Source organism: Excalfactoria chinensis, chromosome 2 (genome assembly GCF_039878825.1).
Source record: "Excalfactoria chinensis isolate bCotChi1 chromosome 2, bCotChi1.hap2, whole genome shotgun sequence".
NCBI lineage: Eukaryota > Metazoa > Chordata > Aves > Galliformes > Phasianidae > Excalfactoria > Excalfactoria chinensis.
Window position 1 is genome coordinate 34,742,242 of NC_092826.1, and position 27,965 is coordinate 34,770,206.

Sequence of the window (27,965 nt, forward strand, 5' to 3'; positions counted from 1 at the left end):
CAGTGTGAGTTATTTTCCGCAACAATAAAATTCAAGTTCCCAGACATTCCGCATCACGTAATACACTTCCCAAAGCTGACAGCATATGCTGTGGAAGGAAACTGTAGAGTCATCAGTAAATGTCTCAATGGGCTCACGCAGATATTTTTTTTAAAAGATGCTGAATTTCAACTGACAAAACGTACTTTTATGAGTTGATACATCGCTTATTTTTCTGTCTTTCTCAGCTCAACACAAGTTGTCTCTGGTACATGAAATAACTTACAGAGCTTGTTCAACAGATCTATGCACCCAGGTTTCTAAATGTGCATAAATGAAGTGTAAATAGTATTTTTAGACACTTTCTAAGCACAAACATCTGAGGCACTTCACAAAATAGGAAACTGCCTTTAACTGCAATTGAAATTTTTCAGCAGTGCCACCCCCTCTAAACAACTATGATGCTATTTTAAATGTAGAAGCCGCAACTTATAGGAGTTCCCATGAAACTGTAACATAATATCAATATTGTTACAGCTGAAAATAGATGCTACTTGGCAAATATACACTCTCATTTCCATAATCACTGATGGGAAAATATCCATCTTCTTTTGGCTCAGTAGGTAAGCCTTACCACTATTCTTGGTGCCAAAAGTCTTATATTTCTCTAATGGAAAGGAAGCCTAAAAAGTAATGGTAGACATCTCTCTGATGTTTATCAGCTTGGTTAACTTCCCATTTTTTCTGATATCCACGAGAGGCTTTGCAAATGTTATGCATTGTCAGAAACTGTGCATACGTTTACTGGCATTAGATTATCCTTTACTCTTTAATTGATCTATATGTGAAAAGGCTTGATAACACAATGCAAAAAATCTGTATGATAACACAAAATTAAGTGTCTCTAAAGAGAGCAACACATCATTTCCTGCATTACAAGACCCTTTTAGGTGAATCAGTACCATGGAGTTTTAGCCAACTGCATATGAATGTCAGCATAACGAGTTCATTAATCCTAGATGTCCCAGTATATACAGACATAGCCCTCTATATAAACCTTCCTTAAGTTTACATGAAGGTGCATGGAGTTGGCAAAATATGCAGTGTGAGAAGAAAAAAAGTATTAAGAAAGCAAAATTAACATAAATACATTAAATTTAAAAAGCATAAATTGTGTATGTGTTAGGATATCACTCTCTGCCAACATTCTTACCAGGCTAATTTGACTACTGATCGCTCAGTTCAACAGCTCTGATAACCAGAAGCAAGATATGCGAGCTGACACACAATAGTCAAATGCAATAGACTTCAGTAATATCAGCATGACAATTTAGGAGTGTCATACTTCCTCCATCACAATTTGCTTATATCCTTTAATAAGGGAATGATTATTTCTAATGCCCGCTCTGAGCACTGCCAGCAGAAGGAAGCCAGGAGCTGGCCACTTTTTAATACGACAAGCAGCAGGACACACAATAATACTCATATGCACTCACTCCTGCGCCAGATTTTCTTTATGTTAAAGGAAATTTAGAGAGAAATTAATAGGTGAGCAGTGCTGGAGAAAAACGAGCTGATAGCTGGCAGTTCTGAAGAAAGGCCTGTCATACATTAAAGTGGTACAGTTACAAGCCTCCGACATGCAAATTTCCCTCATCCTGCTCTGTCACGTTTTATGCTTGATTTCAGAAGGCTTCTAAAGCCGACACCAAGAAGAAACAAGATGCTCATAAGAAAAACCTCATAATGCCACGTAAAGCCGACTGATCAGAAAGTTAAGTGTCCTAACTGCAAGTAGTAATGGGAGGAAACATATGAAAGCTCAGCAGCGCCGTGCATACATCTAAGGATAACAAGATTGTAAAGCAAAATCATGAAGAACGACACTTGTTTTAGTAAAATATTCACCACAGCAACTTCCAGGTTTCACCTTCTTGGTATGTCATTCTAATCAACACACTTAATACTTACATATCTCTACCTCCACTGCACAGAGTGAGAGAACTATCATTTCATGCAACTCAATTGTCAAAGTCTACGTCTGAACTTGAGAGATGTATTACCTGAACTCCTGGATCATCTTCATCTTCAGGATGAGGCGAAGGTGGTGGAGTTTTATCCAAATCTGAGTTTTCAGAACCTTCCTTTCCCTTGTTAACCTTTTTCTTCGCAGCACTAGTTTCCGAATCTGTTTTCTTGTTACTAGAACAAAGGTATTTTCAATCAATAGTTGTATTAAAAAGTAAGCAAAAAGCGCTTAACAGAACAGTTAATCAGCGAGATATTTATTTTCAGCGACTTTATTATTGTCAACTTCCTTGCCTTAAAAAAGTATTTAAACATAACTGTAAAACCCTTTGATGCAGGAGCTACTGCTGTATGTTTCCCTCTCCTTAACAGCAGAATAAGGAATCACCCCTTCCTTCAGTATCTTAGCGACAATGTCTTCAACAAGAAACCAGAGATGAGAACGGTAAAGTAGGGTCGCTCTGTTGAAAACCTGCACCTTCTGAAAACAGCATTGACACATGTGGATACAAACAGGGTTACACTTGCACTTTTTTTTTTGCCACTCCCCACATCAACTAGGCAAGCTGAGTCAGGGGAAGTGGTACCACCATTAACAGCAAGAATTCTGCACTTGATAGTTCCAAGCAGTGGAACAGCACAAGAGATTTAGTGCCAACCCTCAAGGCATGCATGAGGACTTGGGGCACGCGAAGACTGCGTGTGGCAACAGAGTGAGGTGTACACAGAGGGTTCAAGGCACTCGACTGATAAGCCTTGTTGCCATCAGTTGCAGCTACCTGGACTGGTCACCTTAACATTTCACACAGGTTTTCTATCTTTCCCTGGTGAGGGGGAAAAAAGAAACAAAACAACCAATAAACTGATATCTCAGCATCTGCAAGGTACATCCACCGCTGACAAAGAGAGGTTTAGAGTCCATTCCTGTCACCCTTTGTGAAATCATTCACCACCAGAGGAGATGGGACTACATCTTTCTGACCACATCGCAACCTTAGGAAGCTCCGGATGCCCATATAACAGCCCAGCTTTTAACACATTGCCACCAAGCCAAGCAGCGAGGTGATCTCCAGCAATAGAGAAACAACGTTTAGATAGCAAAGGATAAGAAGCGATGCTGGAAGTTAAACATCACCAGCACATTCAGTTCCAGAGGCTGGGTGGGTTTCTGCAGTCCCTTCAGGCCTAGCACTGCCCTGACAGCTCCTGCTTGCAAAGCTGCTGACACGTTTAAAGAAAAGCTACAGGTATACAGTCGTGCACCACTATCTGGTGACCGGGAAGTGCCATCCCCAAACATTATTTCAGCCACTACAATGCAGCTTCTCGTCCCATCCTGTATCACTTCTACACCCTGGATACTCTCAGCAGTTTGTTTCTCCTGCATATTGGTCAACCAGAGGCACACTTTGGAGCAGTAATTTGAAGTTTCCTAATATAGTTTTATATATGTATATGTATTTGTCTGCATATTTGGGGGCGGGGAGGGGGTGACTGTGTTTCAACAGACACTGAGCAAACATAAAAATGGGAATTTCGAAAAGAAATTCTTACTACGGTGCAATTACAAAGCGCTGAAGGTTTCCTTTCAAGAAGGAAACACCTCAAAACGTGACAGTTTTCTACCTAAAAATAAAGGGGGGGACGGGGGGAAGGGAGAAGTTTGACACCGCCGCCCGGAGCGGAGCCGTCAGCGCAGAGCACAGCCTGTAGCTCCTGTCTCCCGCGGCCGCCCAGCGCAGGCCGCACATGGCCGGGAGTCTCCCCTGCTACGCGGCTCCATTTCCAGCGTTTATTTCCGCTCTAACTGCCACAAATTACACAATGCTACAGCTGAAGCGGGGCCCCCGGCCTTTCATCTGCGCGCCGAGAGCGCTCGCATCGCCCTGGCAACCCGCGGCCACGTGACCAGCACCTGCTCCGCTGGCTGGCGGCCACCGACTGCAGCCATCTGCTTCTCTCAATCAGCGCCCAACGCTCCGACACCTGCGCGGCCGCGGGTTTTTGGGGTTGGTTTTGTTGTTTGGTTGTTTTTTTTTTTCCCCTTTTTTTTGTTGTTGGTTCTGCTTGCTTTTTTTGTGTACGTTCCCCTTTTATGAAATCACGGCCAAGCTGCTTCCAAAAAAAAAAAAAACCAAACAAAAAACAAACAAACAACAAAACGCCAAACAACCAAAAAAAAAAACACCCTAAATAAAACGAAGGAAATCACCCAAACACAACCTGACTAACCCCCACCATCGAACTTTCCACGTTTCTCAAATGTGCTCCAAACCAAAGGTGGGCATATCAGGGGGCTTGGAGGGCTGTCGGGTTGAAGCGAGCTGACAGGCTGGTGCTTTTTTGCAGGCGACCTCCATAAATCAGAGCAAAGCGCACAATGTAGTTCAGTGGTAGTTGCCGTGCCCCGGGTGCACCAGCGCCTTTGAATAACAGGCTTAAAGCCTGGCAGAATAGCGCGGCCCAGGTTGGATAAGACATCCTCCCGCGGCACGGCGGGGAACGCACACCGGCAGCGCTCGGCTGGCACAGCCCGGCACGGCCCAGACAAAGGCCCCGCCGCAGGCTGGAGCGCTCGGGCAGATCCACCCCGACAAAGATTGCTTTCTAATGCCTGTCAGACCTTCCCCCGCTCCTGGTGGCAGAGCTGAACGCCTTCCCGCGAGCATTCCGTGACCTATATATACCCACGGGTCGTGCCTCGGCAGACTGAGTCACACTCGTAAGGGAGCTGCGCGCTAAGTCATCCGGACACCATTTCGCATCGCCCCTGACAGGCCGGCTAACAGCACACACACACACACACACACACACACCAGCCGCCAACTTGGGAGAACAAAGCCCGGCCCCAGTGAGAAATGTAAGCTCTGAACTCGGGAGAATTGCCGGTGTTAAATACACAGCCACAGCTTCTGTCACGAAAAGTAGGGAAGGCAAAGAAGAAATATAACAGAGAAAAAGAGCGCTATCCTTGTGGGTGAGGTGAGGCTTTCACCTGGCCGGCAGGATCTGCTCCTACCAGCCACACTGACTCACCCACCTCACCTCCCAAGCAGGGCACACACTCCTGCCTTCAGGGACACTGTTCAGCTGGGCCAGAATTACCCTTCCACATCCGAGTGCAGGCAGGTGGAAAGCATTTTTTAGCATTACCATTAGCCTGTGTCTCAGTGTGCTAGGGATGCACATCAGTAGTACTTTGCAGATGTGGCACTACGGACAGCAAAGTATAATAGGTGCATTTAGACAAATGTCTTAAATATGTGTTTTCACACAACTGAACACATGATTTAACCAGCTCCCACCAGAGACGAGCCTACAAACCCCAAACAAGAACTTCAAATCTGGGGAAACTGAGGAACTATTTGCATCCACACAAAACACCAACAATTTGTTAGCCAAAACCAGTCCTATTCATAATTAAAACGCAAAGACATTTCAGATTAGAAGTCTCACAACCGAGCTGTCCAGTACTATTCTCTGGTTTTATCCTCTTATCCCTGAGGACTGCACAGCATACTGACCAAAGGGGATCAGCGAGAAGAAAACCTGCAGAAGGTCAGATGAGAAAACACCATTAAGGAAAACAAGGGCTGAAGAGGAAAACTTAAGTAGGATAACAGAGAAGAAAGCATGAATTACAACTTGAGAACGAGCATACCAACTCTGACAAACTGTGCTTTGTGTCACTTAGTCAGCAGGCACCAACAGAGTAAGGTCAGACAACAGGATCTTCGAGGGCCAAACCATCTAACCCCAACACACCCCAAAAAGCATGGGATGTTTCACAGGATTAAGAGGAAGTAAATAACCCTTTTCTGTAATCTAAACATCCAAGGTAAGTCAGACACACTACTGATCCCCATTTTTCCATTTGGGAACACTATCCCATGACAAATTGCTGACTAGAACGTGGATTAGAAGGATGTACGTTCACTGTGGAGCAACAAAACCACAAACCCTTAAACACTCCCAAAATGTTAGGACTGACAGACTTTCTTCACTATCTTACCTAATATTAAACCCCCCTTTATATAATGCTTTCACACATGACAGAAGTAGGAAAAACAACAATGGGATGATAATGTTTATTCTACCCTGAACACTCCGCTGAATCATTATAAAGTAAGTTTTGGTAATGGTGAAGCCCACTAGGCCTGTCTGCAGGGAAGACAAAGGTAAATATTTGGCAGCTGGGATAGTTCAAAAAGAGAGATGAGGACAGGTGTGAAGAGGAACTGCCTCGGTGGACACGTGCATGGAAATCTTGCATTATTTCCTGTCCTTTCCCACAGGCAGCCCCCTTCCTGTCTTTTGCAGAATGATCTGAGCTTTGGAGTGGAAACAACTGGTACCACCTAGGGACCTCTCTCTTCCTGTTCCCTATCTCCCTAAGGTACTGCATCCTGCTGCTCACACCACTCCCCCTTTGCAGCAGCCTATTCCCACTTCCGCAGCCAGAAGCCATCCCCTTTCCTACACAACAGATAGTTTATTTGCACGCTAAATAAGTCAGTCTCCACCTCTCTCTAAAAGAGGTAGCTATGCTAGTGCTCTGCGAGCAGCAGCCTGCCCACCCACTCACACCCTAACCTCCATCCCAGGCGGCTGCTGCACATGTGGGAAGGACAAGAGCTCCTGCTGCAGGGTGGGGAGGAAGCAGATGAGAGAAGCCCTGCAAAGAACAGCACACTGTTTGAAGGAGATGGGAAAAGGGACAAGCTCTCACAAGAAGCTGCCCCTCAAGTTCTGGCCCTTTCAAGTTGTTTCCTTCTTCTCCCACCTTAGTAGGTGGTCACTCTCTAGGGTTTCACAGGAAGCAGCAGGAGAGCTATCAGCTGTGCTGCAGCATGATCTTCTCAAACAGGTGCTCCACATCTTCTCCAGGGACAGGCCCAGGAGGAACAGACATCTGAGCCATGACTTTGCAATTTAGACAGGGAAAGGCAAGTAGTTCTACTATCTACCTCTGGAAATGACCTGCGTGCTTTGCACGTGCCTGAAGCTGGTTCAGTAACATGAAAAGGCCACATCATACTCTGCACTGAGCAATTTAATGAAAACCCTTCGTTGGTGATCTCAGGTATACCTGCATTTTTCTTTTGATCTTTACTAGTTTGGTCTACAGAAGATTCGTTGTTCTTTTTTGTTCGTTTGTTTTAAACCAGCCATTGCTTTTTCTGGCTTTCAGCGTTGGCAGGATTGGGCTCATAGCAACAAATTAATGTGATCTTTCTTTCCAAATCGCCAACTAGACAGTACAACATAGTAGCCTCCAATTTTAGTGCTTGCTTTCTTTTTAAGATGTCATAGGACTCACAGTTCAAACAAGCATGCAATTAATCAGCTTCTTCCGTTCCTCCCATCTGACCTGTCCATCACATGAAGCTGCTTTTCAGTGACACAGGCTGCTCATTTTGTCACAACTTACACCAAATATAGAAGAGGCACGAAGGACAAAGTTTCTCTCCCATTCTTGTTTGTTTAATGAAAGGATTATACAGTTAGTCAAAATTTAAACTGAAATGACAGACGGGGCTAAGTTATAAGCTGTGCTGCATTACAAAATGGTTAAGATGCAGCCTGTGTCAAATAGTTGCCTGGGGTTTACAACACTCTATCCAAAAGAAAAATATCACTCGTTGATAAATACGCGTGTATGTCTGACTTTATTTATCTGAATTTTATATGAGTGCAACTCTGTTCTTCCATTTAAACTCAATAGCTTATTCAGGAAGGAAAATCATTTGGTTTTGCACAGCACTTAGAAATCTAAAAAAATAATAATAATTAAAAAAATCACACTATTCTTTTCAGTGCTTTAAAGTAAAAAATACCGAGTGATATTATTAGTAAATATTAGCACGCTCATGCCAGACATTATTAACTTTCATCATAATATTTCACTCGTAATATAATCATACCATAATCTATGCTAAGTTGCATGAATCTTACTCAGCTACTGTAGAGAGTTAGAACTGCTGAAATATTGCAGCTCAGACAATTAATCTTTGGGGCTGTTGATTCATTTAAAAATTGGATACGATGATCTGTCACTTAGACTGACTCCCTGGTCTGTGATACTGCCAAAGCAAGCAAATTTCCTTTCACTGAGTTAAAACACTACAAAAGCAGCACAGCATCCCAACACAGCGTCAAGAGTTCTCTGAAGAAGTTTGATATTGAAGCCGACAAAACGAGAACAACCTTGTTTTCAAAAGAGCAGTTGGTAACAGCAAGACAAGTCCATTAAGGGAGAAAGTAAACTTCCTCAACACCTTTGAGCAAGCATAAGGAACAACACATGTTCTTCAGTGCTGCTCCAAACACATTTCTCTCACAGGTAAAAACAGGGTTTAGTAAATAGCAGAAGACTGTAGTCACCTAGCTACTCACATACAAGAGTTATTGCATGGGAAAGAAGATAAAGCCTTTCTGCAGACGCAACTAAGAAAGCAGTGATTTGTTCCATCAAAGGAAATACTGCTCCTTTAATCTGCACAGCGTGTCCCAGGACTTAGAGTAGGCGTGCAAAGAGATGTGAAGATTGAGTGGAGAGGACAGACAAGTTCTGAGGTCTGATATCCAGCAGAGCCATAGGAACCCAGGCATGTTTCTGAGCTACTCTTTCTAACCGTCGCTTAATAAACAAAGCTTCATTGCAGGCAGGTCCTTGTAAAAGTACACTAATTGAGCAGTCCTGCAGTAAATGTTTTTCTACTTCCTGGTGCAAAAAATTGCTAGGAGATGCTCGATACCATACAATAATATATGGCCTGTTCAGTCTTTAAACCTATGAATATCTGGAAATTGAGCACAAAGGTTATTTTACCTGATACAGTATTTTGGTTTCAAAAACACACGCTGACAGAAACAGTTTGAAGCATTTTTTCTAAGCTGTGACTTAGTCTGTATATAAAACCCATCCGTAGGACAGGCTGGAACACAGTCTATACGACTTGTGCAATAGGATAGGGTAATCAACTGTAATTTATTGAACAGTCCACAAAGCCAGTTCAGGAGAACAACATTTGATTTTACAAGCCAGTATTTCTAAATCCTTCAGGAAACATCGTCTCCACCAAGAAAAAAAGTTCATTCTTGCCAAAGGAGCAATTAGTTTCATACTATCTATACCTCATTTAGCTGTATCAGAATTAACCACTGATAGTCAGCCTTGCAGAATATATGCAAAGCTGATTCATTAACTGCAATTTTAAAGCCCTGATACAAATGGATTTTGCAAACTGATTCGGATTAACCAAGCCTGGCTGTGCTTCCATCTGGAAGTTATATTTTATAACACTAGACACATCTTGAAAAACAGATTCAGATGTTTGGAACAAATTCAGAACAGTTGTAAGAAATTCTAGATACAAATGAAAAAAAAATTGAGCTTTAATGTCTTTTTCCTCTCAGTTTTCTTTCAAGTGAGCATTTATAATCATGGTGTTTAGGGAGTTGAGGGGTAAGGAAAGAATCTTTGTTATTATCTATGACGTATTTACTCATGTGTAACAGCAGTTTGTTCTCTCATACTACTCAGTAGTACTTTAAGCCCATTCTTGTAAAGGGACACAACGCTGAGTGAAAACAGCAGAGAAACAGGGTTGAAGAATCCAGTCTCTCTACAGAGACTTTCCGCTAGAAAAACTGTCTTTGCATGAAACAGTAAAATGAGTATAACCTCCAGAGTGAGGGATATATTCACCCATCTGAATATCCATATAAAAACACTTCTTTTTTTTAAACAGTAATCTTCTAGCCGATGACTTGTGTCGGTATCAAATAAGTGTTGTACAGCTTGCAACAAGTGCTGAACTTCCTTATTTGGACAAAAACAAACTTTATTTTTCCTCTAGGCCCCTCATCTCTGGATTGTGGTCAAACCTAAATTACTGTTGAAACATCTCTTAATACACAAACCACACGGAAGAACAGATCAGCATCAGAAGCAAATGAGTTAATTTTGAAACCTAACAGATCCAGAAATGTTTATGCCTTGAAAAGAAAAACTGACATTGCTGGGTATGGCAAATACTTCTGCCTTTCTCACGTGTTTAGAGAAATTGCGTAGCCATAAACAGGAAAGCCAAACAAGAGAAATGTGCCTGACAGATTCTCCAAAAACATGATATTGCAGATGACTGAGGACAAAAGACAAAACAAGATTTCTTCTCCACTTACTCCATTTAGTGTGGATCATCTAGAAATCCCGCAAACACCGTTCTCCATAACATACAGAACATACATAACATACATAACATACAGAAGTTTCCTGACTTACCTTGTCTTTTTGCTGGTCTTGGGTTTTGGCGTGGTGTTTTTTGCTTTCTTTTCCTTTGGCTCTTTAGGGGTCTTAGGGACTTTGGGGGTCTTGGGTTCCTTCTTTTCCTTGGGCTCTTTAGGATCCTTCGGTTCTTTTTTTGCCTTGGGCTTTTTCTTTTTCTTTTTATCTTCTTGGGAGCAATCCACTGAGTTCCTGCTTAGATTCTGGTTGTCAAGTCCCCCAGGAAAGTCTTCCTTACCAAAACTTTTACTGGGACCTTCTGCAGCGATGTGATTGTTTTTCTTTTTCTTTTTCTTCTGCTGTGGCTGCGGTTCAACTGATGGCAGATAATCATCACTTTTCACTAGCTGGGTATTCGGTCCACTAACCTGAGTCATATCCGGCACTGGTTTCTCTAAAAAAGGTTCCGATGGAGAATGCTAAGAGAGACAAACAGAAATAAAATTGTAGATTTGCAACTTTGATTTTTAAAACTTTGCTCTTTTGGAGCAAGAGGGAACAGTGGGAGAAAATACTAAGCAGGAGGTTACATCAGTAGCACATCTGAAACACTGCACAGCAAATCAGTAAAACAAACAAACAAACACCAAAGCTTCCTGCAGTTAAAACGGTGGCAAAGTGACCAGAAATTCTTGATGCTGCAAAAGTAAAATTATTCTGTAATCAAGCTTTTACATGAAGTGGAAGTACAGAAAACATTTAGGCTCTTCAACTCTTAGATGCAAAAGGACAGCAATCGTTATTTCAGACATTTCTGTATTCAGAACAGTTGTTATTGGAATAACATGTTGCAAGTGATTCTGTAGCACTGCGATCTTATGCTCCAGGAAAAAAAAAAAAAAAAAGAAAAAAAAAAGTCTGATTCTAGACGCTCAATAGGAAAATAAAGGCATTCACAGGCTATATTTATACAACATTAATTTACCTCGGTTCATGCTGTGACAGTACGTATTTTGATCAGCACACGCAGGTTTAAGTCACTTTAAAATGTAATATACGGTTACATTTTATATCAAAGAACCACTGCTCCCTGCTTGTAACTTAAACCTGCTACAGACTGGAAAGACTATTACCTTAAATACTTGTGAAATTGCAAAAGCATCCTTTTTCAAAGTCCATGCAGTGTATCAGGCTTATATTAGACTTTCATAAAGTATAGGAAAACCTGTGCATAATTATACAAATACAAAGTGCCTAGACTAAGCATATTGGATATACTTGAAGTTCTTCTCTCTTTAATAGTTCTATTCTACCCAAATATCCACAAGTCTGCAAAGAAAAAGCATCAAAGCTCTATCTTGACGTTGCAGCATATCCAAGCTCTGACCTGCTTCTCACTGCCTGCCTGCTGCTGTACATTCATGACCATGCTGATTTTCAAGAAGAAAAAAAAAAGTAATAGTACGACAATGAACTGATGCTTTTCTTAAAACTGCATATAGGATCAGATCATCTTCTCATCCTCTTTATCTCTGTTTCTCTTACTTCTCCCTAGAAATTAAGTCAGTGTAATTCTTAGTAAAGAATTCCCCATTAGCCATGGTCACTAAGTCTGGAGAAGAAAAGTCTATAGCAAATAAGAATGTTACTTCTAGGAACAGGACAGCCTGTTTGTAAGGTTATTTATCACATTCTCTCTTTTCTTCCAAACGGTACTTTTTCAAGACTGTAAACTATTTCCAGCATTTCTTTCCTGTAGAAAAAAAATAGAAAACAACTATGCCTTTTGTATACCTGCACACTCAGAAACCACCCAAGCAGCAAAAGGAGCAGACCTGCCAAGGGAGGGATGACACGCACCCCTTCTGCTGTCTGGGAGAGTTTGACTGGTATGAACTGGACACTCTGGTTTGCTTTGGAGGAAACTCCAGGACAGAGGGAAAACCCAAGCAGCTGACCGAAGATATGGGTCTGCTTGGCTTAACCTAAAGTGATTTTTGCAGGTTTCCATCCTCCTCTTGTTTATTAAGATACCATTGAGTTCAACAGGGTCTTAGTCACAGTGGAAACTCAGCTACACTGCCAATCTGATGCACCCATTTAATTACTACCACATCTATCAGCTCCACCTCAAGGCAATCACACATTAGGCATCCTGAATCAACACCTCTTCTAGAAAGCTGTGGTCACAGTAATACCTGGATAACTTCATTCTGGAGAGTTTCTAAAATTGGATATCAGTGATGCCAATGAGTTCTACAGTCCAGTTATGCATTGCAGAAAATACATATACTTTAGTTTTTTTTTCAAATGGTCCATTTACTGAATTGAGTTGAATGTCTCCTCGGATTTGTTCCTTCTGTGACATAGAACAAAACTGTCTTCTCTGTACCTCATACTGTTATGTGCTTGTACTGCTTAACATTTATTTTTCTGTTGGAGAGGACAGAAATATCACACAAATCAACGATAACGTTTGTTATCAACAGGCTTTCAGAGCAGGACTTCTAACCTAAATTTCCCAATGCACACATGTCTGTCTCTTCTCCATTTCATATCTCATGCATCCTCAATTTGATTTCAGACACTTTTGAGTCCAGGTTTCACCAACGCCTTCACTGAGCTGTCCACTACAAATCTCAGTCCTCTTTTTAAATACTGCTCACTTGCTATGTCTAACATGTAAGAAATGTTAAGTTTTCCATTACTTGTAAAAATTTCTATTGAACATGTGCTTGCTGTTTGGTAATACGCTATTTGTTTGCCACCTACAAGCTTATGTGTGGTACACTTTCTAGAATAAAATCAGTCAACTGTTTCAGCTTTTTTCTTCCTCTTTTGAAGCATGCAAAGCAGCCAACAAATACTAAAAACTAAAAGAAATCCAGCAGTGTTGCCTAAATTTAGTTCTGTAAAACTTTCAAGATTTTACCTGCATCAGCAATAGGGCTGTGTCACCGAAAGCGGTATGAAGTTTTAAATATGCTTGATAATTCTTGTTACCGTTTTAATGTAACTCAAAAAAAAAATCATTGTATCCTTTCCAGGCATGGTTTGAGCAACAACTTACAACACGGTCACAGCCAAGTTTGAACATGAGGTAGGGAGCTTTCCAAGGTTCCACAACAGCAACAGCCCTTTATGATCTGACATTTGCAGTTCCATGGCAAGGTCTGGCCATAAGGTTACATGGCAGCAACTGTTTCCATGCTGTAGTACTCAGTACTCCGTGCAACTGTGCTCAGTGCACCCTATGAAAACTCATATTCTTCCTGCCTCAAAAAATTTAACCACAGGAGCCACTCTGAGACTCATAAAACTACATTATATTATGCGCAAACTTTACATGTGAAATAAACGCACGGTGCTTACAACCTTTTATTTACCATGCCAAAATAGGCATACAAGTATACAAATTAAATCACTATGATTTTATTTTATATCACTCACACCCCCCAGACATTAAAGCTACAAACAGCCATCTCTAATTATGATTTGGTTATATTTCCTTTTACTTGAAAATACAGTGGTTCGGGTTCTTGCCACTCCCTCCACAAGTTTGGTATGTTTTTTAACTCACTTATATGTGATCTTCTAAACAGGAGCAATCTTTCAAAGAAACGGGTGGGATAACTTCCCTTTTCTAGAAAGTTGGTGCCTGTGCTTTAGCAATATTCTAAAACAGCACATCCCTTACTGACAACCCCACATTGCTCCCTAGTGTGAAGCCGTGTAGGAGCAGCACAAGTCTGGTGAGCAGAGGAGAAGGGGAAGCAGCTCAGGAGATGCACTTGTGTACCCCAAACCGGTTGTCTGCTCTTTCTTAGAAGGGGAGAATGGGAAGAAGAATAGGCTTTCACTAGTAAATATTAGTTTAAGCCTACCACAGGGAATTATTTCAAATAGTTCTCCTTTAGATCTGCAAAGTATTAATTTAGTTACAGGGTCACAATTTCTGATGACAGAACACCATTTTCCATTTACAAGTTAGGAAAAGATGCACGCTGTGAATTTTTACCAAAAGATTGAAAAAAATCTGTGTATTTGACAGAAATCACTTCTCCTCCTGCTTTTAACCATAACAAAGCCATAATTTAGCATGTTGGTACAGAATTTAATCTTCCACAGGAGAGAAATCAGTGAAGATTAAATACAAACAGGTATTAATCCTATTTGATATTGCAGCGGAATTTTGGGGGGGTATTATTTGAAATAAGGTGAAAAAGGTGCTCAAAAATATTGGTGTGTTTACTAGACCCACATCTCTTTAAATCTTTTAGAGAAAAGCTGTTTTTGTAAACATTTAACAAAGAACAGATGGCCTGTTTTAATCATGCGAAAAAACCTGGAGCTCGCATTAATACTCCTAGCACAGCCTATTGGGTCTAGTCACCTCCCTAACCAGCAGCACAAAACAGGCTTCAGTAATACCATTTAATTTTTACAGTGGATATTTTCTCATCAATTCCCCACATCTGACAGTCAATCAATGCTATTAACATGCAATATCACAATGCAGGACACTCCTAAAGATCACAGCTTATTAGAGCGAAACAGTGATTCTTCAACAGCTCTGAGCATTCAAACCGCTAACAGCTCAACAGGTTACCAGGGCACTAATATACTCGTGCATTATCACTGAAAACCAACAACCTCAGAGCCAGTTTTAAAAGGAAACAGTATTTCAGGTATTGTTTCTGGAATATTAAACCTCCCTTTTCTGGACTGAAAACTTATTTTTAAACTTCCAAACATACATCACCCAAGATTTGGTAAGTTTAAAACTAAGCTGCCCGCATTTCACGGCCACTCACATATTTAGATCTAAGCTCATTCTCCGCAGCCCAAAGAAGTGATAGATGTCTCTAACCAGGCCTGTTACGTAAAGTAGCAAGATGGACAGGATGGGGGGATTAACCCAGTGAGGGTTAGTGGCACTGAGGGAGGCTAAGGAGAATCTCTCTGTTGCTTGAACACGGATTGAACCACAATCAACTGTGCTTAAGTGCTGAAAGTAGATGAGTGGCAGCTCCCCAGTAGAGCAGCAACTTGAGCCAATATTGAGCTTGTAGGATGGTGAAACAAGAGCAGCAATGTATGCGACATGACTCAGCATACCTTGTGAAATTTAAACATCAGTATTAAACAACAGAAGCCTCTCCCCCTGTTTTGTTTTGTTGTTGTTGTTTTCTGTGTGTGTGTGTTTTTCTTCTTTTAAATCAGGACTGTTCCAATATCCACTGTCCTGATCACCCCCGTCATTCTTAAGAAGATTGCCTGTAATCAGAAGGTACTCAGATTTTCTTAGATTCTGGTTTATCAAGTGAGCTGTGTTACAGCAGAGTGAGCATCCAAACACTTCCCACTGGTTCCAAAATACAAGACCGTCCAACACAGTACATACAACAGAAATGTTTGTGTTAGGTAAATTCGCACTGCGTATTCTCTTTTGCAGCAATTACAATTGAGTTTAAGTTATCACCTTCACTTGGGAAAAGTTAAACAGCAACCTGTGACCAAGGGAAGTTCTTTTAAAACAAAGGAAGAACTACAGCAGCACTTCTGGAAACAGCTCTGTGGAGAGCCAGAGGATTCACATCCTTCCTGATAACACTGTCCACAATGTTTAAAAGTCACTGTATGTATCAATTGCCCCGTAATTCCTTCCTTCAAAAATTAATTAAAGGACTCGTCATCCCCCTGAATTATTTAGAGCAAACTGTTCATCTCTAAACAAATCATCTGGAAAGTTTCCTCGTGTGTCTGTATGCACAGCTCTGTCTCTGCAGTTCTCAACTTGCCCTCTCAGTGCCTCCAGCACCGGGCCTGCCCTGCTGCTCCCTCCAGCTTAAGCTTGCTTTGGCTCTTCTAGCCCAGCAGAAGCTTTTCAGACTGTACTCCTGTGAAGTTCATGTGTCAGTACAAACTGCAATGCATGCAGCTATCAACACAGCTTCAGAAATTTCCTTGTACAAATTCCCATAGTAGGAGAATACGCTCACACGTAATTCTTCCCAAGATCTGCTTTACCAGTCAGTTTCTCCTCCTTTACTGTGAGAATATTCCCTATTCTGTGAAATGCCTGTCTTGAACCAGTTTTATTTTTTTTATTTCTATTTTATTTATGGTATGAAAATACTGAGGAGAGACAACACGATGCTGAAACCCTGGTACATCACTAGTTCAGAAACCCTTCTATGCAGTGTAGTTCTGAGGTGACAACTTGCATTTATAAGCCTACCAGTGTTGTCAGTAATCTTTTCTGCAATAAAACAAAGACTTTATATTGGATGAAAATGGAATACATCTATTTTGCAAACAGAACAGGAAACTTCCAGTTTACTGAATTTCTTCCCATACTTCTACAAGATATGGATGAAAACATACAGCAAAGAGGGCTCAATTAATACCTTGGCAAGAAATACTTAAAAATCATTTGTATTAAAAATATTCAGGTTTTGTTGCAGAAGCACTTCACTATCATTTGATTTCTTACGCAATCTTTCTACTCTGTTATTGCTACCAGGGAGTATTTTTAAACAGATGCAACTACTGACAAGTTAAAACTTACTGACCCAGAGTTTTCAGCAAATCTCTGAATGAAGATACCTACAATGCCAATGCCTGCAGCACCTTAACAGTAGATTGGAAATGTTAAAAACCAATCTTCATGCTCTCGGCCACCACTGCAAGAGCACACTCATTGCTGATTTGGTGCAACTGACAATATCAACCAGTTACTGTGTGGGAGAATAAAGATATCCTAAATAAAATACAGCATTCTTAATTGAGTCTCAGCATAACTATAGCATTAGAAGTCTTCATTTTCTGGTCATGCCCTTTATAGAATAACACGGATTACAAAAGATGGTTGACCTCTAACGTAGCCATCCAAAAAGCAAACGTTCCATCATATTTATCAGTAATCACATGTAGCAATGCTGTTTTGTGCTCAAGAAGTGAGAGATATTATTCATGCCATGATTGCTGATGAGTCCGCAGCTCAAAAATAACTAATTTTTCCCAGAAGAGAGCTCTCCTTGTTGCTGACCATGGATCAAAATCACCAACATAGATAAGACAGTATCAGACAAGTGCCACTCCTAAGGCAATGAAACACATACTCCAGGTTGGCCTTTCATGTAAGAATCTACAAGAGCTACCACACTGATAGTATGTAACTGTTAATGGAACGGGCTGAAAGATGAACATTTTTATTAATACTTTTTTGTGATAGGTTACTCCTTTGCATATCCTAGCTTACAAGTATAAGGCTGCTCCCAGAGCAAGTAGGGCAGAAGCCACATGTCATACAGAAATAGCTAGCCCAGGAATACCCTCCACTCTCCATCATCACAGTGTAAGACAGGTCAAAGGAGTTGGGATTTTTGTGTATTTTATTTATTTTTACTAGTTTTGACTGCAATGACACGCAGCAAGAGTGGGACAATGAGGCACAGAATTCAAGTAGCAAAACTTACTTTGCTGATGGTGGTAACTCACATTCTATATTAGCGCTGCTTTCCCTAACCAGCCACACATTTGCATACACTCCATTAGCAAGCAGTAAACATGTCAGAAACACGGTGACGTGAGCTTAACCACACAAGTTCTGCAGAGTTATGTTATGCAAACCGTGTTGCAGGTGGGAAAATGAGAGGCAAACCAGCAATGGTTCTGGAATACTACCAGAAAATGGCCCATAAACATCTTTTTCTTAACACCTTACTTCTGCCAAGTAAGAACTGTACTGAAAAGCAGGTATTTTCATCATCTAGTTATGTCTGTTCAATACCCAAGCACAATCAACAGACTTTGGATTAAGATACCCCTAATATTCATCACCAGTCTTTTCCAAGCCATCAAAAACAAGATGCTGTCTATATAACTCCAAACAAGAGAGGGAACTCATGAAGTAATGGGCAAGGCTGCCCCCTCACCAGAGATCAGGCTGCCCAGGACCCCATCCAACCTGACCTTCAACTCCTTCAGGGATGGGGCATCCACAGCTTCTCTGGGCAACCTATTCCAATACCTCACCACACTCTGAATAATTTCTTCATGATACCTAACGTAAATCTCCTTTCAGTTTAAAACAGTTCCCCCTTGTCCTATCATTATCAGCTGTATTTAATAAAATACATCAGCCTTAGAAAGACAAACTTAGCCTAACTATATATAGAGGCAGAGCTGCTGTTCTTGGGCTTGCTTCCACATTCCAAAAAGATGTTCACTGTGAAAATGAAGCAGTTCCTCTCTAACAGTTAACAAGCAAATCTGCCCTCTCTAGGGCACATTTCACAGCTATGCTTTGAAATGCAGGTTCCTAAAGGAAGCCAGGAAGCATACCATCCTGCACACAAGCTCTCTTCCCTGCACCAGCAGATTTCCATCAAGGAAGTGACTGGATGCCACATATGCAGCCATTCGACCCTTCTTCTAAGTCACCAGTTTCTCCATCACACTGCATTCTCATTATCACAAGTAGCACCCCTATCTATCAATTACAATTTCTACTTAACACCTCCTCCTCCAGAAAGAGAAAACCCAACGCCACAGTCCTGACTTGGTATGTAAGAGTTTACAGAATAGTGACAGTAATTAAAATAATAAATGTCCCCTAAAATTTTGACATTCCACAAGAGACTTAGAATCACCGTTTTTGTTTTTAAGCAGGACCTTAATTACCTCCTTGATTAGACTGTCATGAGACAGGTTAGTTTTGCCCTACTGATGATGTGTCGTTGGGCTAGTAATCCTTCCATCAGGGTGCCTCTGTAGAACTACCAAAACATGAACAAACACACCATGAGCAAATGGCATCAGGTTTATCACTAGGGGGAAAACCAGAGATCAGCCAACTTGGTGCTTCACCTGACCGTAATGGATAAACAATGAAATTCTGTCCAGGTTCTTACTGTGGCAAGCAGCAAGAGCAAAAAAGCATTACATATCACCCAAACAATGGAAATTTACATGAGAAAGTATTGAACAGGCTATGTACGAAAACATTAGGCACACATTTAAATTAATATTACACATACATCTTGTATACTTACTATATTCACATATAAAAGATACTCTGCAGGCATAAAGCTTTCTTTTCTGATTTGCAAAATCTCTACTAACGTGTGTTTCACTCGAATTCAGGTAAAGCACACCTCATCTTCTTGTATTTTTACCTCGAGTAAAGCATACTCAGCTTGAGGGAGAGAAAATTTAAAAGTGAATAAATAAAAGAGGGAGAAGTAAGTAGCACAGGGTTTTTTTCCTGTTTGTTGCTTTGTGTTGACTAAATGTAGCCAAAGGTGATCAGTCCAGCAAGTTTACAATTCAAGTTTTCTCTCTGCCTAACATTCACACAAATGCAAGCTTCAGAATTGTTACCAGTTTGATGTACACACTGAGTCCTCATCCACTGCTTGTAAGGACAGAGCAAAAAGCTTTAGAACACCAGCAATGAACTGAACTGCAGCAAACACTGCATGGAAGTACACTGGGAGTAGAGATGAGCACAGACAAGAACGCTGTGGATATAACTGCATATTTCCCCAATCTATTTGCATGTCATCACTGCATGTTTGTTTGCATTTTCTTTTTCCTATCAGGCCCGTATCAGTAAGTCCTCAAATTCAGCTTCACATCCTTCATTTCTGCAACTATTTGCCACTCTAAGGTACACACACCATCACCTGCCTTCTTCTGAGCTTGAGTATCTTCACAGGGAAGCCCTACCAGCCTTGAGAACCTACAAGGCACAACCAACCCTTGTGCATATTTCTCCTTGCAAGCCACACACTGAGTAACATATAGCCCTGGCACCAGAGCAGTTTCAAGCCCCTATTCCAAGGATCTTCAATGGGATTAGCCAATATCAAGAGATGCCTAGGTCTTGGGAGGTACCTAAGCCTTCTCTTGCAGAAATAAATGAAGCCAGCAACTGAGTGGCTGAAGATATAATTGTGGCTGATACGTTCATAAAACAGTATGATACTGCAGTCACAAACAAGATGGTTTTGTATTTACTTCTAGAAAACTGGTGTAAGCAGTAAGACTTCAGGATAAGATCTATCACTTTCCTAGGACCTTTCTTACATACCTAAAGGAGGGAAAAAAAAGACCAAATTCTGTGTTCTAAAGTTACTTTAAGCCTCCCTTCAGATAAATGCATATTTAAGTCAGCCCATTAAATATATATATAATTAAATTGTTGATTGATAGAATTCATAGGGAAGCTTTAGTGAGATCCTCATCACTACTCCCACCTGTAAGCACACATGACAAAAAGAACAAGTTTTCCCTATAAGTGTAAATATTTGTCGTGTTCTAGTAGCACATGAAATGAGGGAAATGGCCTCACAGGCTCAAGAGTTCAAACACAACAAAGGACTCAAATCTGAGTTGTATTCCTGTACACAGAAAGGAAGTCCTATGTAAGTATACCATACTTGCACAACAACATCCGTAGGTACTTCCATTAAGTAGCAAACTACCCTGAATTCTCCTATTGTTTGCAGCAAGATTTTTCAATTTTTGCAGGGTGTCTTGTAAATATGGCTTACCAACTTAAGAAAAACAAGTTTAAAGCACCAGAGGAAACTCTACCACCACACGAACTACAATTGGGGTCGTTTGGAGAGGAAAAATTTCTTATTCATCAATATTTGGATGATTTACAACAGACCCTACCAGACAAGTAAGAAAATATCCCTTTTCTTCTCTTTGTCATTTCACCTTTTCCCAAGGTGAAAGTGCATTGTATCCACAATCAAAAGACAAAACGTTCTAGATTCTCTACCTGAGCTAATGACTTTTTTTTTAAGAGGAAAAAAAAATAGCAAAACACAGCCTGCACACATTGCTTTTCTGCTACAAATTAAAGGGGAAAAAAAGACAACAAACAATAAAAACACTCATACAATTCATTCTATCCCGTGGATTTGTAATACAGTAAAATCATACAGCATCACCAAGGCGACAGAAGTTAATCCTAGTAAAACTTTTTCCCCCCCATTTTCATATTTCAGTTTACTGACATATCCTGATGAGAAGGTTCTGATCTCAGAATTTCCCAAAAAAGGCCATACTTGGCGAATGTTTTCTGATATACAGTGACATCCACAGTAACTCAATCATCCTGTCCCTATTGTTTATGTCTCCTCTAAGTTTCAAGATGTTTTACTCGCTGCTATTTCAATCTCCCAGCGCATGTGAGCATGCCTGCTACTAGGAGATTCACTGCTTAAAATCATCTAAAAGTTAACATTTTATTTTGTTGTTCAAAATGCCATTTCCTCAGTTACAAAGAAGCTCCACCTCAGAAGAGAAAAAGAAAACCCAAAACCTCACTACCTCTTTTATTTCTGTTAGTTGTTCTGCATAACTTGGAATAACTTTTCCAACCCACTTTTACCTAGAAATTCAAATCCAACAACCAAATGAAAAAATGAAAAAAATGAAAAAATGAAAATCCAACAACCAAATGAGTAACACCACAAGCAAAATAGCGAACATGCACTGCTGTCTTGAAAAAAGCAATAAAGTTAACCCTAAGAAAAACAATTACAGTTTACAAACATACTGCATATATTTTCTTATATATGCATTTTAAATTTTCAATTAATTACTTCAAATCCTTCAGAACAAAGAACTACCCCAGTTAATGTTAATGGAACTCACTTCTGAGTATGTAACTTTGACAGTAATATTTCAAACATACAGACTAAGTTTTCCTAGCTATTTCTAGGCTTGCTGTTTTGTTCAGCACACAGGGTGGATGAGGCTCCTAGATTAAATCAGCTCTGAACAACTAAGATAATATCCTGAAGAGAAGACTCAGGGTACCTTGAAAACTCAGGGTTCAGAAAAGGGACAGACTGGAGAGATGGTCTGTGATCAAAGCAGTGAACATCAGGGAAGATAACTTACTTTTTTTCCTGCACCAGTCCCAACTCATCGTGATACTTTTCTATTTCTTGGCTTATTACCACTGTGTTGTTTTGTAAAACAACACGTTTCTTGCTAAACATGGGTCTGCAGCAAAGGGCCATGGCCCCTCTTCTTGACAAGTGCTCACCAATCATGGCCCCAAGCATCTATTCTATTTAGGTAACCAGTAGTTACAGCATCAGAGCTATACAGCCTGGCTGTATGCTAAAAAACCCCACATCCTACATCTATTGCTCTCTGGCCTCAGGGAACTCCCTTGTCTTTCTGTCTGGGCTTCCTCATGTAAAGTGAGAAAGAAATACTATAGGAGAGTTTAGAAGGTGAATTCACTAGTAGCTGTTGAGGTTTTACTTCTTATGATTAAAATTACCATAAAAGAGCTCAGTTAGCAATTAATTCCTCAGCAAGATATGAAAAGAGAGAGTTTGTGGGAAGAGTCGGTCTTTTTTTTACGAGATAAAGTGATATTCACAACGTTTACTGGATATAGTAAAGAAATCATCAGGCTGTAGCTCACACAATACAAGCAAGTAAGTTAAACAGCAATTTATATCACAGAAGATCTGAAAAGAGGGGAACACAGAGAACATAGCTGCAGACTGCACCCTGCTTCACAGGCACAAGGAATGTGTTGTGACAGTTCTACTTCTGACCTTTCTGAACTCGCAGTTTTGCAGTTTGCTATCATTCAGCAAGCTCAATCAGCTGAAATACATATACTACAATCACACTGACATTTTTTATTTCCTATAGCTTACTGTTGCTTCGTGAAACTCACTTGCAGCAGACACTTAGAATACATGCAAACAAAACAAACTATTGCCATACAAACAAAGTATCATATATTAAACAAAGATGTCATATGCTAAGTATGCGGAAAGACAACAACAGAAGAGTTAAAAGCTATCTTTTTTAGAATAAAAACATACATTTAGATACAAGCATTTAATTTTCACTGTGTTCCTTAAATTATCTCCCCTGATATTTATTTCTCTTCCCAAAACAGAGTTGTAGAATCACAGAATCACTAAGATTGGAAACGACCTCACAGAATCACAGAATCACAGAATTATAGGGGTTGGAAGGGACCTCTAGAGATCATTGAGTCCAACCCCCCTGCCAAAGCAGGCTCCCTACACCACGTCGCACAGGTAGGCGTCCAGGTGGGTCTTGAATATCTCCAGAGAAGGAGACTCCACCACCCCCCTGGGCAGCCTGTTCCAGTGCTCCGTCACCCTCACCGTAAAGAAGTTCTTGCGCACATTCGTGCGGAACTTCCTATGCTGAAGTTTCAGCCCATTGCCCCTAGTCCTGTCCCCACGCACTACTGAAAAGAGACCAGCCTCGCCACTATAGCTCCCACACCCCAGGTATTTATAAACCTGGATCAAGTCCCCTCTCAGCCTTCTCTTCTCAAGGCTAAACAGACCCAGTTCCCTAAGTCTCTCCTCATAGGGGAGACGCTCCAGGCCCTTCACCATCTTTGTGGCCCTCCGCTGACCTCCAAGATCATCCAGTCCAACCAACCATCTACCATTAGTTTTTCTCCACTAAACCATCTACACAACATCTAAATGTTTCTTGGACACACTGAGGGACAGTGACTCTTTCAGCTCTCTGGGAATCCCATTCCAGCACCTGACCCACTCTTGCAGAGAAGACATTTTTCCTAACATCCAACCTGAGACTCCCCTGGCACAACTTGAGGCCATTTCCATGCTCACTTTCCAATGCATGCAAAAGAGAAAACAACAGAAAAAATTCAACTGAATCACCTGCAGTTCGTCAACTCACAGAAATGTTAATGCAAAAGGTACCATATATCTTCAGCAGCAATTCATTTTACACCAACGATACACATTTTATGAGAGGAAAAACTACTAAAGATTTAATGGTGCCAATTAAAAAGCTGAGAATTTGAATGGTTCGATGGCTGAGTCACAGACCTTTGCCTATAATAGGTTCCATTACAGCCCTGAGCTCAAGCTGTGGGAAGAGGTTTGCAGATGAGTAAGAGGAATCGGTATTTCTAAATGTTATTGCAAAGGGAAGGTGTCCTTTAAGCATTGCACAGTTGTGACTGTATCAGGTTTGTGCTTATCCAGATTCCTAGCTTTACTTTAGAAGTTCTGCAATGTGCACACACAACTGCAAATACTTTGACAGAAATTAAACCCATCAGTATGAAGCCCTCACAAATTTAATTACTATTTCATACACGTGCCCAAACTTGAAACACTTGAATACTTACAATTTTCGTTATCAGTCCTGATGTTTGGTATTCATCTATGTTTACAGCTAACAGGATAAAACCAGATAGCTCAAGACTACATAAGTTTGTACTTAACCACAGGATGTCTACAAACAACCAGTGAGAAGAAAATTAAAGGTTAATATGTGTCTCACAATGACTTCCCCTAAAATCAGGGCAGTATTTGTCTAATGGCACAATATTGCATATCACTCTGATAATTCACATGAACAACTATTATCCTTAAAACAGACGTATGGATTATCTTAAAGGGGAAGGGTAGAAACATCAGACATCGCTCTTTAAGGAAACACCAACTGATCCTACTATAGCAAAGAAAAGGAATCAAGACAAAAGGTAAAACAAGCACAAAAACAAACTGAATATAAAACTAGCAATTAATATATCTAGCATAGAAAGTCTGATGCATGTTCCAAGGATCAGAGTAACCAGATTTGGGTCAGGATCTCCAAAAGGGGCACCGAAAGCAAAAGCCAAGTGCTCTTTAAACTGAAGTTTGATAAGGTTATGGAAAGTACTTCATAAGATGGTAATGTGACAGGTGGAGGCAGGGCTCAATGGGCCCATGCAATCTTCACAAGTATCCTTCTTCGAAATACTGGTTACGGTTAAAAAACAAACAAACCAAAGCAAGACCTTGTTTGGATTAAAAAAACCCACATTTATTTTAACAAACATAATTTGGAATGTGACAAATATTCATAAAATATGCTTTGAGTACCCATTTAATATTCTAGGGAAAGGACATCTTGATTAAGCAAACAAGCCAGATGGGTAAGGCACGCTTACCAAATTTTACATTCAAACCTGAAAGAAGAGGCTGATTGCCCATAAAGGTTCCTATAGTTAGGCTGTGTAATATAGTCAGAAAGAAAGAGCCATTACCTCTTTTATAAGCCTTACTCGTCTCACATCCTTAAAGCCTCCCAGCTATAAATACAAGTACTCAAACACCATAAGGAAAACCCCTGCGATTTCAGATGTTTGTATTTAGTACATCTTCCTCTGACTAATAATTGCCTTTGTTCATACGACAGCTGATGTACAAAATGCAACAGTGCTAAATGACACAGGAAGGGTTACTTTTGAAAGGAAGGTACCACAGTTCCAAGGCCTGGTTACAATGGCTTTTCTATTCCTTATTTGCACAACTTTCTGAAAATATTGCAGAAGTCCTTTATATTTTGAGGCATTCTAAACAATAAGTTTAGAGAAAAGTAGAAGTAAGCAATTTATGAAATTACCAGTGAACAGTTTCTGATTTACACAGCTGCAGTATTTTAGCATTAGTGATACACTTCTAAGGAGTGGGTGAGTGCAGGAGATGCTGGTATCCAACTGCTGCACATCTTTAATTTGCAAGAGGAATATAACCAAAAAGGCTCCTGAGAGAATCTCACTCCTTTCTTTTTCATGTTCTGTTGGAAACCTTGTTCCTCCTCAAGAGCATCCTGCACACAATGTCCCTAACAGACGAGATGTGAATCAAAGAGTATAAAAGACGACAGAACAAACCCTTCCTTTAAAATTGCTTTCCAAAGAAACTGCACCAGGGCTCGGAGAGCAGAGCCCCCAGCCTGCCTCAATGGCTCCCAGACCTGTTAATCACCACCTAACCCCTATGCCCACCTCCACCCATGGAGGCAATTAAATGGTTCACAGCAGTGCTTTGGTTTTGGCTGAATTCCTACAAATGAGCCTAGAGATGCCCAAAAGAGATAGAGAAAAGCAAATTTTCATCTTTTGCACCTATATGTAGGTACATTAGAGCTAAACAGGTAAAGTGGCTGAAAGAGAAATACAATGTTCGGGTCAAACTTAAACTACTCACAGCCCAGGTTTTTCTGTATAACTCATTTCTCCCCACAACTTTTTCTTTGCTTTTGAACACGAGCATCTGCTTCTTCAGCATCTGCAACTCAGAGGATGTGTACAAAAGCTAAAAGAAAACCATAATGATTGATTCTTCCACAGCTCTATGTCTGTGGCTTTCCAGCCATAAAGTGGTGCTTTTGTAAGACCGACATAAGGTAGATATTTTCACACGTATTGGGTCCTACAGTTCTGCATAAGAACCTTTTAATACCCAATCCAGACATACTAAAAAGTCCCTTAAGTGCAGAAAGCTACATTCTGAAGCTTCATCATTAGAAAATAAAGCAGGATGCGAAACTACTGCCTCCAGCTTTTCGCCTTTTTGAGGACACAAGCATGCAACAAGCCAACCTGGCATCCAAGCTCATGCAACTGCTTAGGACAGAGCCACGTGTGATCCTGCTGCTGCCACAGGTGCCCCTCAGTCAGCCAATGGCTGAGCCCGGCTGCAGGCAGAAGAGGGCGGAGGAGTGTGGCCTGCGTGATGGCAGGCATACCCAGAACAACCCGTTTCCACCCTGTCAAATGGAAACACTGATAGGGTTTGCTGGCCCTGTCAGCCTGTTCCAACTGACTCACATTACTCGTGTGCTCTCTGGTACAAGTCAGGAGACGTGCAGGGGACACACTGCAGGCTACAGGCATTCTACGCACTTACTAATACCGCCCTGTGAGACAATTCAGGTGGCAGCCTTCAGACTTCAGTCTAACTGTTGACACCAAGTCCATGCTGAAGTGAAGTTTATCTTGCAGCACACAACATTCCACTGGCAATTTTCCCTTTATCATTATTATTATTATTTAATTTGTAAGCCTCCAGGAGTTTCCCTACAATAGTACCACAGCTCTATTTAGAAACTGCCCCTACACGTGCTGTTGTTTAGCACATAAACCTGCCTTCTGCCATCACCTGTCCCAGGCCACAGGGTCTCCAGAGTGTGTGGACAGCATGCTGGAATTGCCAACTTGAGGAGACCTTAATGGATGCCCGTGAAATACAAAGCCAGAAGAGACTGACAGGAATCAATTCTGTTTTTCTCTTGAGGTGGGAAGACAGAAGTTGTGCAAATGGCATTCCCGTTGCAGTATTTTATTAACTTTCAGCATGACAAAGTGGGCTTGAAATCACAAATTTCTTTGAATGTAAATCCTTTGATGTTATGTACGCTGCCCAAGATCCATTTATGTCAAAGAGCCCAAGATACTTCTCAAGCTCTCACTCTTTAGTCACAGCAACAAATAAAGAAAGCCTTTGAGTGCATTATCTAATATGCATATGATGACATGTCATAGCCAGGCCTTTTTTCCAGCTCCTGGAGTAATTGAACTAAAATAACAATTAAATCAGAAAATATGATTAAAACTAAACTTACCCCCTGCCTGCAAAAAAAATACACTTCCTTCTCTGCAGACAAACACCTCATTTAGAGGTACCAATTGAGATAACTCTTAATTATACCATCTAGATCGTATTTTAGTTATCCAGCCAGTCTGATTAACATTGTTCTATGAAACACTAAGCACCTTATCTTTACTAAAAGACCACCTAATGAGCTCCAGCTGTTCTTTAAAAAACCTATAGTAAAATGTAAGAAACCCCATACAGTGGGTCTCAAATGCAATGCACCTATG

The 27,965-nt window shown here is 40.7% G+C and overlaps 1 protein-coding gene across 5 annotated transcripts in view; it reads right to left on the reverse strand.

Moving 5' to 3' along the window:
* CHD7 (chromodomain helicase DNA binding protein 7) overlaps nt 1–27,965 on the reverse strand; it is a 126,524-nt gene that overhangs the window by 47,945 nt on the left and 50,614 nt on the right. For all 5 annotated transcript variants that reach the window (XM_072328528.1, XM_072328527.1, XM_072328525.1 and 2 more), the window contains 2 exons: nt 10,295–10,716; nt 2,043–2,181 (listed from right to left, as the gene is read on the reverse strand). In XM_072328528.1, the coding sequence (XP_072184629.1) occupies nt 2,043–2,181; nt 10,295–10,716 (561 nt within the window). The remainder of the gene's footprint in view (nt 1–2,042; nt 2,182–10,294; nt 10,717–27,965) is intronic.